Consider the following 15,630-nt stretch of genomic DNA (forward strand, 5'->3'; position numbering starts at 1 on the left):
TCAATTGTGAATTTTCATGTGACGTTTGAGATTACCTTTCTCCGTGAATGTCTTATTACAAACATCACATTGATGGGGGCGTATTGATTTGTGAATCACCATGTGTTTTTTCAAAGAACCTGCTTGTGTGAATGCCTTATTACAAACATTACATTCATGGGTACGTAGTCCTTTGTGAATTAGCATGTGTCTTCTCAGATTACTCGATTCTGTGAATGTCTTATTGCATAAAGTGCATTCATGCGGGCGCTCACCAATATGAATGATCATGTGTTTATTCAGATTACTTGATTGCGTGAATGTCTTGTTGCATATACCGCATTGATGGGGGCGTATTGATTTGTGCATCACCTTGTGTTGTTTCAGAGTACCTAATTGTGTGAATGCCTTATTACAAACATTACATTCATGGGGGCGTAGTCCTTTGTGAATTAGCATGTGTCTCTTCAGATTACTTGATTCTTTGAATGTCCTATTACAAACATCGCATTGATGGGGGCTTATTCCTTTGTGAATCAGCATGTGTTTATACAGATTACTTGATTGTGTGAATGTCTTGTTGCATATACTGCATTCATGGGGGCGCTCACCATTGTGAATCAGCATGTGTTTTCTCAGATCACCTGATTGTGTGAATGTCTTGTTGCATGTACCGCATTCATGGGGGCGTTCTCCACTGTGCAAAAGCATGTGAGTTATCAGATACTGTTTTGGTTTGAAAGTCTTATGACAGATTTCGCATTTGAAACGAGTTCTTTGCTGTTACTAGGCTTGTGATCGACCATATGCTCTATTAATTGATCAGATTCGGCAAATAATTGATTACAAATGTCACATTCATAAGCTGATGTCTCGACTAACTCCTGTTTAACTTCTTCTTCAATAGTCACCTCAGAGTTCATGAATCTTTGTAAACAGGTTTCATCATCCTCAGAACACGATTCAGATTTAAAAATATCATCAAAAACGTCAATATCATCCTGAATTTCTTGTTTAATGTCTTCTTCTGAATATTCTTGTGGTTCTATTTTAATTGCCGGATCATTCATTGACATAATTGTTTCTTCTATCATTTTTAACTGCTTACACTCATTTACGAAATAATTGGAATAATTCCAAAACAGGTGTAGGCTAAATAATAATTTATAGTTTAATCAACAATTAATAACTGATTTCAACTTAAATTAAATTTATTATTTGACATTTGGAGCATAGAGTATACTTACAGAAAGATGAGACACTTCTCATAACGCTTTCACATTTAACAAAGGCGCGCATTTTCAAATTCATTATGTTTCTCTATGTCTAAACTAATTTAATAAATAATATTAATTTTACAAACGTTTCGGGACTAGGTTTGTCTCATCAGCGGTGTATTATACTTAGTTTAAAATTTTAAGACCATTTAAATAAAATTTCCAGCTGCAGAAAAACAGGATTAAATACAAAAAATATAAATCAATAGAAAGTGTACATAAATAAATTGGAATAAAAAGAAAAATGTATATATATATAAATATATATATATATATATATATATATATAATATATATACATAAGTAAGTACATAGATAAATGAATAAATTGAAGAATGAATAAAATAAAAATTAAGCTAGCAAATCGAATTTTCTAGTGTAAACATAAATGTTTGTGAGATTTTGAAAAATTGCTAGAATAATCATTAAAATTCAAAACTAAAGAAATAACTGTTTTCATAAAAGTCTTTTGAAAAATATATGCAAGACTACTCAACTACAGTAATGAAATTGTGTCTGTATATATAATAAATGTATATATGTATATGTCTGCATATATATATACCTATTTATTTACGAGTGTGTGTACCAAATGAAAATATGTTTCTTTTTAAGGCGTTCCTTAGTATTTGTGACGACATTTTCTCATATTATTTGTCATTTGCCTCACTCAGTGTTTGACCATGAAAGTGTAAAGTTGTACGAAATTCTTGTGTGTAGATAATTCATTAAAAAGGTAAGTTACATAGTAATTAATATTTATAGTGCAAATTGGTGAACTAGTGGTGTATGGCGAAATTTTTGGCACTTTTTGCCCCGTATTCATCGGAACAGCTAGACCTGCCTTCGCCAAAAACTTAATAAGCACGTCTCCTTATCAATACGAATCGAACGTTTTTTAAAATATTTAAATCGGTTGATCGGTGTTCCCGAAATCGTCGACCCGAAATTTGTATCCGCGCGCACACACACACATACATCAATTTTTTCTAAGGTATGCCAAAATGTTCAGAAACCATTGAAACGTGAAGATAAATAAATAAGATTCTTTTCTATTACTACAACTTACCCTACGGATTAATAATTATAATTAATAATTGCTCGTGGGACTCTAACCTCACTTTGACAGTTCGTTAACCGCTATTTCATTGAAGCAATTTATTTATATATTTTTAACATATCATTTATGATTTGCTATACACGTGTTAATTTATATAAATTAATTACACGATTACACAGTTAAATGTTATTATTACACAGTTAAATGTTATTATTACACACACGAAATATATAACATAAAAATAAGCAACAAATAATTAGATGAAAAACACAAATGCCACTTTAACAGTTCGTAAGCAATCTGAAGTTGTTTATTTATTTATTTATAATAAATTATTTAAAACTTGTTAATTAAATATTTATTAATATTGTAGTATTTTATTAATTATTACGCATTCAAATTTGACTATTTGAATGTTTAATAATTGTTTATATGTAAATTGTTTTTTCTTTTTTGTATTTATTGTTAGCAACTTCATGACGTATTGAATTGCAATTCAAACGCGCGAATTTCAAATAAACAAATAAATACAATTATAATTAAATACTTATATTCAAATATATATATATATATATATATATATATATATATATATATTGTTTTAAATATTCATAGATGTTAATTAAATATTAGTTACTATAATATAATTTAATTAATTTTAATAACAATTCAAAAGCAACGGAGTTTATATAAACAAATAAACGGACTTATAAACATAAATATATATGCACATATATATATATATATATATATATATATATATATATATATATATGCAAATAACTGTTATTTCAATTGTATAATACAAAGGCCGGATTTATGTGGAAATTTCGAGACATTTTTCTACATTTCTCTAAATATCTGGAAAATTTGCAGTAAAACAGCAGAAACTAGATAAAATTTGCAACATTCTGTAGGGAACACTTTTATACAGTCCGATATAAAAGTTTTGAATAAATCAACTTTGAATTTGATATTTAATATTTGATTTGAATGATTAAAAAATTCGGGATTTTTTTTGGTTTTGTCACATAACTCAAATATTTCATATGGAACCACCCTTTTCAGTTAGATGGGGTGAAATTAGAAAAATTTTACAACATTCTGTAGGGAACACTTTATACAGTCCTAAATAAAAGTTATGAATAAAACGGTAAATGCAATGGATTTTTCTACCTTTCTTTAAATATCTTGAAAATTTGACAGTTGATCAATATTAGTCCTTTGGTTAGACGTTTGATGGTAAAAATGTTTATTAGGAAGTTAATTTACATTTAAATTTCAAATCAAATTTAAATTTCAAATTTCGCGCCAAAACTTATTGCAGCAACAAGTTCATGTCACTTATTTTGACATTTAAACAAAGATGGTACATGACATTTAAACAAAGATAAAATTTTAATTACAGAAATTTGTTATTGTTTGAAAGAAAACAGTTATAAAATGGTATGTATTTACTTGAAAATTTATACGAAGCTTGATTTTAATATATATATATACTATATATGTAATCTATTTGTGTCAAATATATCATCAAATATTTTATTCACGTACCACCGGCGTAATTTATTCAATAAATATTTTTTATGATTGCATGCTTCGTCGTGCTTTATGTATTCTTATTTCTTAAATATACTGTAGAAATATATATATATATATATATATATATATATATATATATATACGTGATTAGAATTCCCAAGTACAGTTAAGCAAACGTATTATTATTATTGTTCAAATGGTTATTATAATTATAAATTTATAATAAAAAATAATTAGTTATTAGTTTGTCACTAATTAAATGTATTAATTTATAATTATCAATAATGTACTAAAAATACTAAAATCCGTTTTGATTAAAATAGCTATTAAAATGTGATATTTATTTAATACTGACAAAAAAAATTCAATAACTGTAAAATAATTTTATTATTTTAGTCTTTCTACATAGAACACTCTCAACAGCAAACAATTTGATTTTTGGTGTATAAATAAATAAATAAATAAATTTAATTAAAACAAAATTTCATGATTGCGAAACGTCAAAACACAATTGTCAAAATGTCTATTTTTTTTAATACAAAATATAAATTTTATAATATAAAAGCTATTTTTTTATAATATTTTTAGTATGTTATTTGTACCTATATTATTTCATAATCAAATCAAAATATTTAAATGTATTGAGAAGTTTTATTTATTTATTTATTAAAAAAAATATTTTTGAAGCAAAATTAAGCATGGATATAAAATAATAAAGTAATAAATATATTTTTATCTAAAATAATAAAACACATGAACGGAATATCTGGAATCTGAAACAAAGGTTTCAAGAAAAAAATCTTAAGACTAATTTCTGATAATTTTATCTAATTTCTATTTTTTGTTCTAGGTGGCACAATCAGCCAAAAGTTGCCAAAATGTCTTGGCCCGCCAGCTCGTCTATCATCATCTTCATCCTGATCCTTACCACGACTTCTCTGTGCAAACACCAGGACGAAGATCAAGACGATGAGCCACTATTTTCCTACACAGTTCCTGCAACAAATAGTTCCGAAAACATCTTTCATAACCAGAAACACGACTACAACCATGTCATCAACCAGCTAAAGCACATAATTTCGGAGAAGATTTCACAAATTCCAAAGAATGTAACCAGGATTGTCCAGAAGCTCAAGAATATTACGCATGTCAACCATGATAAGGAAATGATGACAACTGTTCATGAGGTTAGTTCATCAACTTGTCCGAATGATAATGAAACTTCTGAAGATGCTACTACTGAGTTGGCAACTGAAAAGAGTACAACAACGATGGCAACTGAAAAACTACAACAACATTGGCAACTGAAGAAGTTGCAACAACTTTGGCGACTGAAAAAACAACTGTTGATCATGATGAATCAACATCGACCACCAAGCATGATGATCTTCCGATGCACAAGTTGAGACCAGATATCACATCCATAGTTGTCAGTATAAACAGTTCTTTAGACAATGTGCAGAATGAAACCTGTGATTTGGACGAGAACAACATCTACAGGTTGCCCAGAAATGTGGTGCCTCAACATTACCATTTGAATCTGATCACTTACCTGGATGAGGCCATGAACTATTCGTTTAGTGGACAAATTGCCATTGCGGTAAGTAAAAAATAGATAAACCTTAACGCAAGTTGCAACCAGACTTAATAATAAGAATCGGAATTTAGCAATATTCAGAAGAACATCATGAGTGCTTGCCATGCTGTCTGAACCTAACACAATGCTTTTTCATATATTTTTTCTTAGACTCGGATGTGCATGGTAAGAATTACTTTGACATTTTTTAATATTTGCAAGCTAATCAATCAATATAAAATATCTAAACTTATTAAATATAAATCAAACATGACAGTCTCTAATGTTTCATATAAATATATGCCAATATTATACTTATTATTACAATATAATATATTTTGCTATTAATATAAGTATCTCACTTCATTTATCTCCATAGACATTATTTGCGCAAGCATTTTTACAATCTCAATCTTTGTTTCTTAAAACATTTTTGCCAACCAATTTATGTATACCAATATTTGAAAAAAATGTATCAACATTTTTTATTAAATTTATCAATGAATGTGTACTCGAAATCAATCTTCAGTTTTGTGATTCAATCCAGACATTATATCCTTTCATATTTCCGAATTATTTATTTTCAGCTATTCTTGATTTTTTGTTGTAAAAGTAATATGACTTGATTCACATTCACATATTTTATATTCTCCAATTGTCGAGATACTTTTTGAGTGCTGATGCAATTTATTATCTTAGCATCTGGTACACCCTTATTGCCATAATCACATAATTACAATTAATAATATCTAGAGTGAATATTAACTAAACTCGTTTTCTACTTTTATATATCTACTTTACATATTTATTTATATTTATATTTTCATTACGGATACAGGATTATATTTAGTAAGTACAGAAAATAAATTATCTTAATTGAATTAATTACAGTAAAATACAAATATAAAACAATATTAGGCCTAACATTAGTAATATCTAATACAATAACTTGGAGAAAAAAAAGTTATAATATTGAAAAAGTCTATTTAAGGCTTGTAGATCTTGACATTCTTATGGTAAAAAAAAATCCTTTAAATATTCGTTGAGCAATTTTTATTTGAGTCCCATATCTGGAAAATAAAAATTAAGAGCAGTAACAAAAAAGAATATAATATGAAAATAATTGTACTAATAATATACTTAGGGTAGAAAAATGTTAAAATAATTTTGAATAAAAATTAGAAAAAGTATGGAAAAGAAAAAAAATAATTTCAACTGTTGGAAAAAAAAGTATCAAATATTATCAGTAGGCATTTCATTATCAAAATATTGTTTGATATCGAAATTGGCAAACTCAGAAGTATTGTAGAAACTTTGGGCTTTTAAAAGTTCAACAATGGCACTATGAAATTGACGATCATTCAATTTCCTAACATATAGTGGGAGTAGATTAAAAAGCTGTACTCCTCTTCCGTCTATGGTATTGAAAGATGTTTCAATTTTAAAAGTTGGTTCTTTCATAGTCAAATTTATTGTTTTATAGTAGGAATTCAACATGGAGGATAGGTTGAAGCGTTCAGGATTTTTCTTTATGAATGACAACGTAACTAACTTTTGATTTTAGAATCCCCAACATGAAACAGGTTTTTGTTAACTTAGGTACAAGTATGGAATGAATATGATTGTTCCAGGTCAAGTTTTTTTGTAATTGGATGCCTAGAAATTTAAAGACTGAGGAAAATTCAAATTGAATGCTATTGATAGTTAAAGAATTGATCTCATGACCCATCCTATTCACTGTTCGAAAAGAACATAATTCAATACAAAGAAAAATTGATGTAAGGGGCTTTTTGCCTAAAGGCAAGTTGCTTTACACATGCAGATTTGTTCGAAATTTGGCGTCAAAATAATCGAAACATCCAGAAAATATTCATTATGTCTGTTATCCAGGTTAGATGTGTTCGTCCAACAAAAGAAATCATCCTGCACGCCCTCGAGCTGGATATCGACGAAAAAAACCTCCAAGTGTTGGAAATCATGACCAACCATGTGGAACGCAAACAAAAGTCCACCAACAACACCTTGGCCTGGATCGACCGTGAGAACCTGGTCAAAAGTGCAGGGTACTTGCCAAAAGTCAATGAAACCGCTCAGAACGACTTCTATAGAATTGAACTCAATCAGGAAATGAATGTAGGAGAAACTTATGTGGTGATGATAAAATTTACTGGACTGATTAAGGAGACCCTGTCGGGATATTATAGATGCAGTTATAAGAAGGAGAATGGTGAAAAAGAGTGAGTGGGTGATGGATATAGGGTTAAAAGGTTCAATTTGACCAAATTTTATTTTTTCAGGTGGCTTTCGGTGACCCAATTTGAACCCACAGATGCCAGGAGGGCTTTTCCTTGTTTTGATGAACCTGACATGAAGGCAACTTTCGATATTAATATGTTACATCGAAAAAAGTACAGGGCCATTAGTAATGCACCAGCTGTTAGCATCACTGAAATGTGAGTAGATAAAAGAACTAGATATACCTATCCACCAGCCTATCTGTCTACTTATTTATCTGTCAATCATTAATAAGCCTCTAAGTTGTCCCTAATATTAAGTTGCTGGTCTATTTCTTCAGGATGGACAATCCAGATTGGCTGTGGACGAATTTCACAACAACTCCAAAAATGTCGACATACCTGGTGTTTTTCATGGTCTCGGATTTTGAAGTTAGGGATGTTACAAAATTTGATTACAAATTTGAGGTCTACGCTATGCCAAGGGCCATCAACCAGGTAAAAAAATATGTAAAACACTTCTTCGACTTGACTAAAATATTATAGATTGTGAGGTATCTATGAATATTGTGAACTGTCTGGAATTGTTGTAAATTGTAGTCTAAAAATGTTACAATTGGGGCACAAAAGAATTCAACACATGTACTCTTTTAAAAATTCTAATATTTGTCCTTACTTACAGACCAATTTTGCCCTCAGAGAGTCTCCAAACATCCTCAACGAATTGACCCAGTATTTATACACACCATATGCCCTCCAAAAGTGGCCCGTTAAAATGATTGCAGTGCCGGAATTTTCTGCAGGTAATAAAATTGACAATGAAATGGTACCTTATTTTACATCAGATTATATTTATATTTATTTATATTTATATTTATATTACATATACAGGATTGAATTTAGTAATTACAGAAAATAAATTATCTTAATTGAATTAATGACAGTAAAATACAACAATAAAATAATATTAAGCCTAACGTTAATATTATCTAATACAATAACTTGAAGAAAAAATGTTATAATATTGAAATAGTTTATATAAGGCTTGTAGTCCAACGTAGATCTTGAGATTCTTCTTATGGTAAAAAAAATCCTTTAAATATCCGTTATGCAATTTTTATTTGAGTCCCATATCTGGAAAATAATAATTAAGAGCAGTATCAAAAAAGAATATATAATATGAAAATAATTTTAATGATAATATACTAAGGTTAGAAAAGTGTTAAAATAATTTGGAATAAAAATTAGAAAAAGTATGGAAAAGGGAAAAAATAATAGTAACTGTAAACTAAAAAAAACGTATCAAATATTTATCAGTAGGCATTTCATTATCAAAATAATGTTTGATATCGAAATTGGCAAACTCAGAAGTTTCGTAGAAACTTTGGGCTTTTAAAAGTTTAAGAATGCTATTATGAAATTGACGATCATTCAATTTCCTAACATATAGTGAGAATAGATTAAAAAGCTGTACTCCTCTTCCGTCTATGGTATTGAAAGATGTTTCAAGTTTAAAAGTTGGTCCTTTTATAGTCAAATTTCTTGTTTTTTAATAGAAATTCAACATGGAGGATAGGTTGAAGCGTTCAGGATTTATCTTAATGAATGACAACGTAATTAGCAAAAATATATAGGGAACAGTGAGAATGTTAAATAGTCGATAAAGATTCCTACATGAGTGCAAGGAACTGAGGGAAAAAAATATTCTTAATGCTCTTTTCTGTATTTTGAATATATCCTTTAAGGATGACGAGAATCCCCAGAATTGTATTCCATATGCGAGATGGAATAGAAATTAGAATAATAAATTTAAAGAAGGCAATTTAAACTAAATTTAGATTTTAGAATCCTCAACATGAAACAGCTTTTTGTTAACTTAGGTACAAGTATGGAATGAATATGATTGTCCCAGTTTAAGTTTTTGTGTAATTGGATGCCTAGAAATTTTGAGACTGAGGAAAATTCAAATTTAATGCTATTGATAGTTAAAGAATTGATCTCATGACTTATCCTATTTACTGTTCGAAAAGACATAATTTGGGTTTTGTCATTATATTGAGCAAAAGATTATTAGAATTTAATCAATTCATAATTAGTATTAATTTATTATTCACTTCTTCTGAAGAATTGCTTTTTATAATCACACTAGTGTCATCGGCAAAAAGAATAAATTTACAGAGGTCTGTACATTTTGGCAGATCGTTTATGTAGATGAGAAATAATAATGGTCCGAGAATTGAGCCCTGAGGGACACCAAGCTTAATATTTTGTTTGTCTGAGATAATTACTCAACCACGATCATTCAGATAAACAGATTGAGTCCTATTTGATAAGTACGATGAAAATAATTCAAGAGCTTTACCATGCACACCGTATTTTTCGAACTTGTTTAAAAAAATTTCATGAGAGATGCAATCAAAAGCTTTGGACAAGTCACAGAAAACTGCAATGCAGAAACTACCATTAATTGTATCAATTGTAAAATTTTAGGTGCTATGGAGAATTGGGGAGCAGTGACTTTTAGAGAGTCTTTACTCCTGTACGATGATGTTGCGAGTGACACCAAGAGTAGATATTCGATTGTTTCGGTAGGTAAACATCCACTTATACCAGTCTAATTATTATTTTTTGAATTGCTCAGTATCCAGTATCAAAATTCAGAATCCTTTGCATTACCCAGAAAAGTTTAGACAAGTTTTAGTATCTTTAGTCTTATTTTTATTTTTCCAGGTGATTGCCCACGAACTGACCCACCAGTGGCTGGGCAACCTAGTCACCCTCAAATGGTGGAATGATTTATGGTTGAACGAAGGGGTAACCACCTACGTCACTGGTCTAATAGTGGAGCAAGTGCATCCAGAATGGAACTCTCTTCTGGAAAACACTGCCAAAACGGTCATGAGTTTGCTGGAAGTCGACTCTTTGAAGGGATCCCATCAGGTGAAAAATGGAAATTATACTTTCTGGTAATTTAGGTCAGATATATATTGCTTTTTTTTTGGTTTAGGTGTCTGTAAAAATTGCTAATCCAAATGATATTGGCCAGATTTTTGATTCTATATCGTACAGTAAAGGAAGTATGATTTTGAGGATGCTGGATTTGATTTTGGCTGATAATATATTCAGGCTAGGCTTGAAAAGGTATTTAGATGTAATTCATATTTTGCCAATTGTAGTACAAATAGTATGAGAATGTGTACTCACTTCATAGACAAATTAGTGCGAGTGACAATTTTATACAATTTTGTTTATAATTTGGAAGTTAATTATTGCAAGTTGATACTGTTTTAAGATAAATTGAAGATAATTTTATTATCTACTAGTCCATCAAAGACAGTATTTAGATACAATTAATATTTTACCAGTTGTAGTGCAAATAGTATGAGAATGTACTCACTAGGGTTTGTCTGTTTTCAAAAACCGGTTTTGAAACCCTTTTTTTTGACAAAAATTATGGAATTCGAAAACCGTTTTTTTAGTGAAAAAAGTCGTTTTTCACTGTATAAATGGAAAATGACAAATATAGCCAAATATAAAAGATAGATGAAAGCGTTTTGGTTCTTTAAATCATATCGTTTCAATAGCAATTGATATCTTATCAATCTGCAATGGTTCCCAGAAAGGTTTTGTATATATTAATTTAGATTTTTATATCAGTGTATATATTAATTTAAATCAGTGTGACTTTTTCTTGAAAAAGTAACTTCCTCTACTCAAACTTAAAAAAAAAAAGAGTTTTAACCTCTAGAAGCGATAAACTAAAGAACAAAAAACTTAGAATTATTATATCAGGCTTTATAAACATTTAAGCATAATTTGGTCGCAAGTATAAGAGTATTTTCTATTTCAGGAAATTTTGTGAGTAAACAAAGGACATGTCTAAGTAGCAATTTGATAGACGTTTTGAATCATATTATTATTAAACAAAAAATAATTAAAATGTTTAAAATTAATTAATTAAAATTGCTTGGAACAGAAATAATAGTTTACCCTAATTGTTTTTGAAACTAAAATTGATATTAACAAGTATGTATCAACATGTATCTAATATTTCTTTATTTTTTTTTTATTTAATAAATTTTTTTTATTTAAATGTATTATTTTTATTTATTCGAAAGCTTTCCTTTGACTATCATAAAAATATTTTCATTCTTATATGTGAAAATGATGCATGAATAACGAATAATTATTTTCAAAGTTATTTAATCAGGATAAACTATTATTTTTTAGTTCTTCTAATTAAAATTAAAATAATTTTGTTTACTATCTATAAAATTGAACAATAAATAAATTCAGTCAAATACTACTCTAAATTACACTAAATTTGCGGATAAATTACAAAATATTCGAACAAAAATTTATTATTTATATAAAATTCGAAAACCGGTTTTTTAGTAAAATGAAAATTCGAAAACCGGTTTTCTGAAATGTTGGTTTTTGTATAAACCCTAGTAACTCACTTTGTAGACAAATCAGTCCGAGTGCAAAAATTTATCATTTTTTCCTTTTCCAGTTATTTATCGGAGCACGCTTATTCTAATGCCCAAAAGGACGATTTATGGAAGCACCTATCAGCAAGTTATAGAAAGAAATTGGACAAAAATGAAACCAAGTGCACACAGGACGACCTCAAAATTTTGAGCAGGGATGATGGAGTAAAAACTATAATGGATTCCTGGACTCTGCAGACTGGTTATCCCCTTATTAACGTTAAAAGGAACTATGAGAAAGACACTGCCTACATCACACAGGTAAAGGGTAAAAGATAGTTTTTAAACCTGTTTAATATTTTATTACCATTATCCTTTATCCAGGAGCGTTACCTGTTGCAACGCATGTTCCGAAACAACTCCTGCAAAAATGCAACATACAAAGATGATTCTTCTGACAATAAACAATGCTGGTACGTTCCTTTAAGTTACACCACTGAATCAGAGAAAGACTTCAACAACACCAGGCCCAGGAAGTGGTTGGTCTGTCCAGAAAATATGAAGTACGACAGGAAAAGGAATCTGAGGAGTGATAATATGATTAGTTTGGGATTCGATAATAACAGTACTGATGATGAGGAAGATGATTATAGTTATAATAAGACTGGTGCAGATGTCTCGAAGAATTATGCTGTTGGTGCTGGTGCTGATGAAGATGTCGATTTGCCAGGGACTGCCACATTGAAGGATATGCCGGGGAAGGATCAGTGGGTTATATTTAATATACAAATGGCAGGTGAGTGGATGGATTTAAATTTTAGAATATGAGGTTTATTAACTTCCCGTAGGGTAAGTTATTGTAATGGGCCGAAAATCGAAATTGAAAATTTTTACATTTCTCGACGTTTTGAAGGTTTCTGAACATTTTGGCATACCTCAGAAAAAATGGATGTGTGTGTGTGTATGTATGTATGGATACAAATTTCCAGTCACGTTTTAGGGCGCACGGATCAACCGATTTGAATGTTTCAAAAAACATTCGCTTCCTATTGATAGGGAAAAGAGCTGATTAGTTTTTGGCAAAGGCAGGTCCAGCCGTTTCGGAGATACGGAGCAAAGAGTGCAGAAAATAGAAATCGAATTTTTGAAGGAAAGGAGTATCCGATTTGAATGATCTAAAAAACATTCAATTAGAAATGATTGGGAGAAGTGTTTATTAGTTTTTGGCAAAGGCAGGCCCAGCCATTTCGAAGATATGGAGCTAAATATGTAAAAAACGGCAGTTTTTGAAAGAACTAAGCGTCCGATTTAAATGATTCAAAGTACTTTCAGCTTGTTTTAACAAAATAATTGATTTTGGAAAAAGAATTTGTTAAATTTTTTTTTTTTTTTTTAGTTTTTTGTATATCGAAAATATTCGAGATTTTATTTTTAATTCTGACTATAGTTCTAATATACTTTACAAATAATTTCAACTCTGTAATTCAGTTTATATAATTCTTATAAATATTAGACAATGTTACAATATTTATAATAATCTATTTGAAAACATTCAGTATTCCTCGAACATTTCGTTACGGTACGGAAAGTTCCAGCAATTTGCCTTAAGGCACGATGCCACCCACCCCACCCCACTAGTTTACTTTTTTTTTACTAAATTCTGGAAGGAGAAGTTTGGGTTTTTGCCATAAAGTATGAATTGCCTGAATTTTTTTCTTTCGCTATACGATTTGAATTATAATTTTTTTTTGTAAATAAAACATTATTTGTAATGATTATAATCTATGTTGAAGAAAAATAACAATTTTTAAAAAATCTTAAGACCACACTGTTTGTACTACAATCTTGTAATTTTGCTAAATACTACAAACTTTTTTTTGTCATACAACCTTAACAAAAAGAGATTATATATAATATATTTATATTAGATATATCGTCTAAAAGCATAAATGCTCTTGATTACTTAACACAAATTGTTCATCTATACTAAATTTTTTTTTCATATTTTTAGGTATCTACAGAGTGAATTACGATTTGCAAAATTGGGAGAAATTAATTTTATATCTTCAATCAGAAAATTATGACAAAATACACATTTGAATCGAGTACAACTCATTGATGATTCTCTGGACTTGGCCTGGTAATTTATTTATTTATATAATGTAGAATAATATAAATAATAATAAATTTTCTTAGGACTGGAGATCAGGATTATTCTGTAGCTTTAAAACTGGTCTCATATTTGAAACAAGAAACAGAATATATAGCTTGGAACTGCGCATTAAAAATTTGGCCAAGCTTAAAAAAGCTTTGATGTATGGGGATGAGTTTCCTCTGTTTGAGGTAATAAATGATTAATAATCCTAATTTATAAAAAAATTGTCACAATTTTAATTATATATTATACTAACTGTTTGAGAATACAAAAGAACAAGAGCAAAATTACAATAAAGCTAATTAAAATTCTTTAAATTTAGTAAATAGTGTGAGAGCTAATACCATTTTTATCTGTATTCATTAAAGTACTGGCGGGGCTAATATATTTCACTCACTCATCTATGACTAATATTTTGTATTTATTATTTGCAGAAATATATAAGCCAATTTATATCACCAATGTATGAACGATTGGGTGTATTTCTCATCAGTTAAAAATCAAAAAGGGCAAATCGGCAGAAAGAGAAAATCTCACAGGTTAATATATAAATTATATATATATATATATATATATATATATATATAGTATGGTATCAATTGTATTTTTTACAAAAGTTGTAAATCCAATCTACCAATCTATCAAATTATTTCAAATATCATTTTATCATTTGCAGACCATTCTCGGCCTGAAGACATTGTGAAACACCGAATCCTGATCTCGTCCTGGGCATGCAGATATGCAATTTCAGATTGCAGACAAAAGGCAGTATCGTATTTTGAAGAATTCATGAACGCCTCCCACAAAACTAAAAGTGACAGGGCAGCTGATGTGTAAAGGACCACTGTGGTATAATTAATAAAATAATAAAATCAGAATGTTTATTCTTGTGTTTGTTTTCAGGATTCCTGCAGACATTGTGTCTATAGTTTACTGTACGACTGCTGTTCGATTTTCAGACCAGGTGAATAAGAAAATTAGGAGTAAAACATCTGATGATACCAGAAGAAAAGGTACGTATGGACATCTAGTAGTGTGTTATTTACCAGAAAATGGTTATTCAGTTTTTTATCTTGCAGGTTTTCACAATCATCCGTGGTCAGAAACTTTAACGGCACAAATAAAAATAATACTGATAAAAATTCTCTTTATCATTTGAACTTTAACAGACGAATGTACCACAGCCAAGATGTAGAAACGTAACATCATCTAGTGCTTTTGAAATTTTTATGGAATTTGCTGGAGATAGTAATCTGGCACGAGAACGCAAGTTTTGGCTATTTTGAAGGCTTTTGGCTTGCACTACGGATAAAGATAAGGCTCTCAGGTATTGCAGATTTATCAATTGTCTGAAAATGTTGTAAATTGTATGAAAAT

At 29.4% G+C, this 15,630-nt stretch overlaps 2 protein-coding genes across 2 annotated transcripts in view; one reads left to right on the forward strand and one right to left on the reverse strand.

The window, feature by feature from the left end:
• On the reverse strand, positions 1–690 carry LOC113389822 (zinc finger protein 792-like). The gene has a single exon (XM_026626827.1). It carries the CDS (start codon positions 688–690, stop codon positions 1–3), a length of 690 nt encoding a protein of 229 aa, XP_026482612.1.
• A 4,480-nt stretch (positions 691–5,170) lies between these two features.
• The window catches only part of LOC113389823 (aminopeptidase N-like), a 47,747-nt gene continuing 37,287 nt past the window's right edge, over positions 5,171–15,630 (forward strand). The window contains exons 1-4 of the mRNA XM_026626828.1: positions 5,171–5,458; positions 7,325–7,671; positions 7,732–7,887; positions 8,010–8,166. Of these exons, the coding sequence (XP_026482613.1) occupies positions 5,252–5,458; positions 7,325–7,671; positions 7,732–7,887; positions 8,010–8,166 (867 nt within the window). The 5' untranslated portion in view covers positions 5,171–5,251. The remainder of the gene's footprint in view (positions 5,459–7,324; positions 7,672–7,731; positions 7,888–8,009; positions 8,167–15,630) is intronic.

This window comes from Ctenocephalides felis, unplaced genomic scaffold, assembly GCF_003426905.1.
Source record: "Ctenocephalides felis isolate EL2017-DRISC unplaced genomic scaffold, ASM342690v1 CF-g0.4_SCAFFOLD_03573, whole genome shotgun sequence".
Lineage (NCBI taxonomy): Eukaryota > Metazoa > Arthropoda > Insecta > Siphonaptera > Pulicidae > Ctenocephalides > Ctenocephalides felis.

Bases quoted from the DNA above. Each gene is read 5' to 3' on its own strand.
- LOC113389822 (XM_026626827.1), bottom strand. From the start codon at position 690: ATGCTTTTGCACAGTGGAGAACGCCCCCATGAATGCGGTACATGCAAC.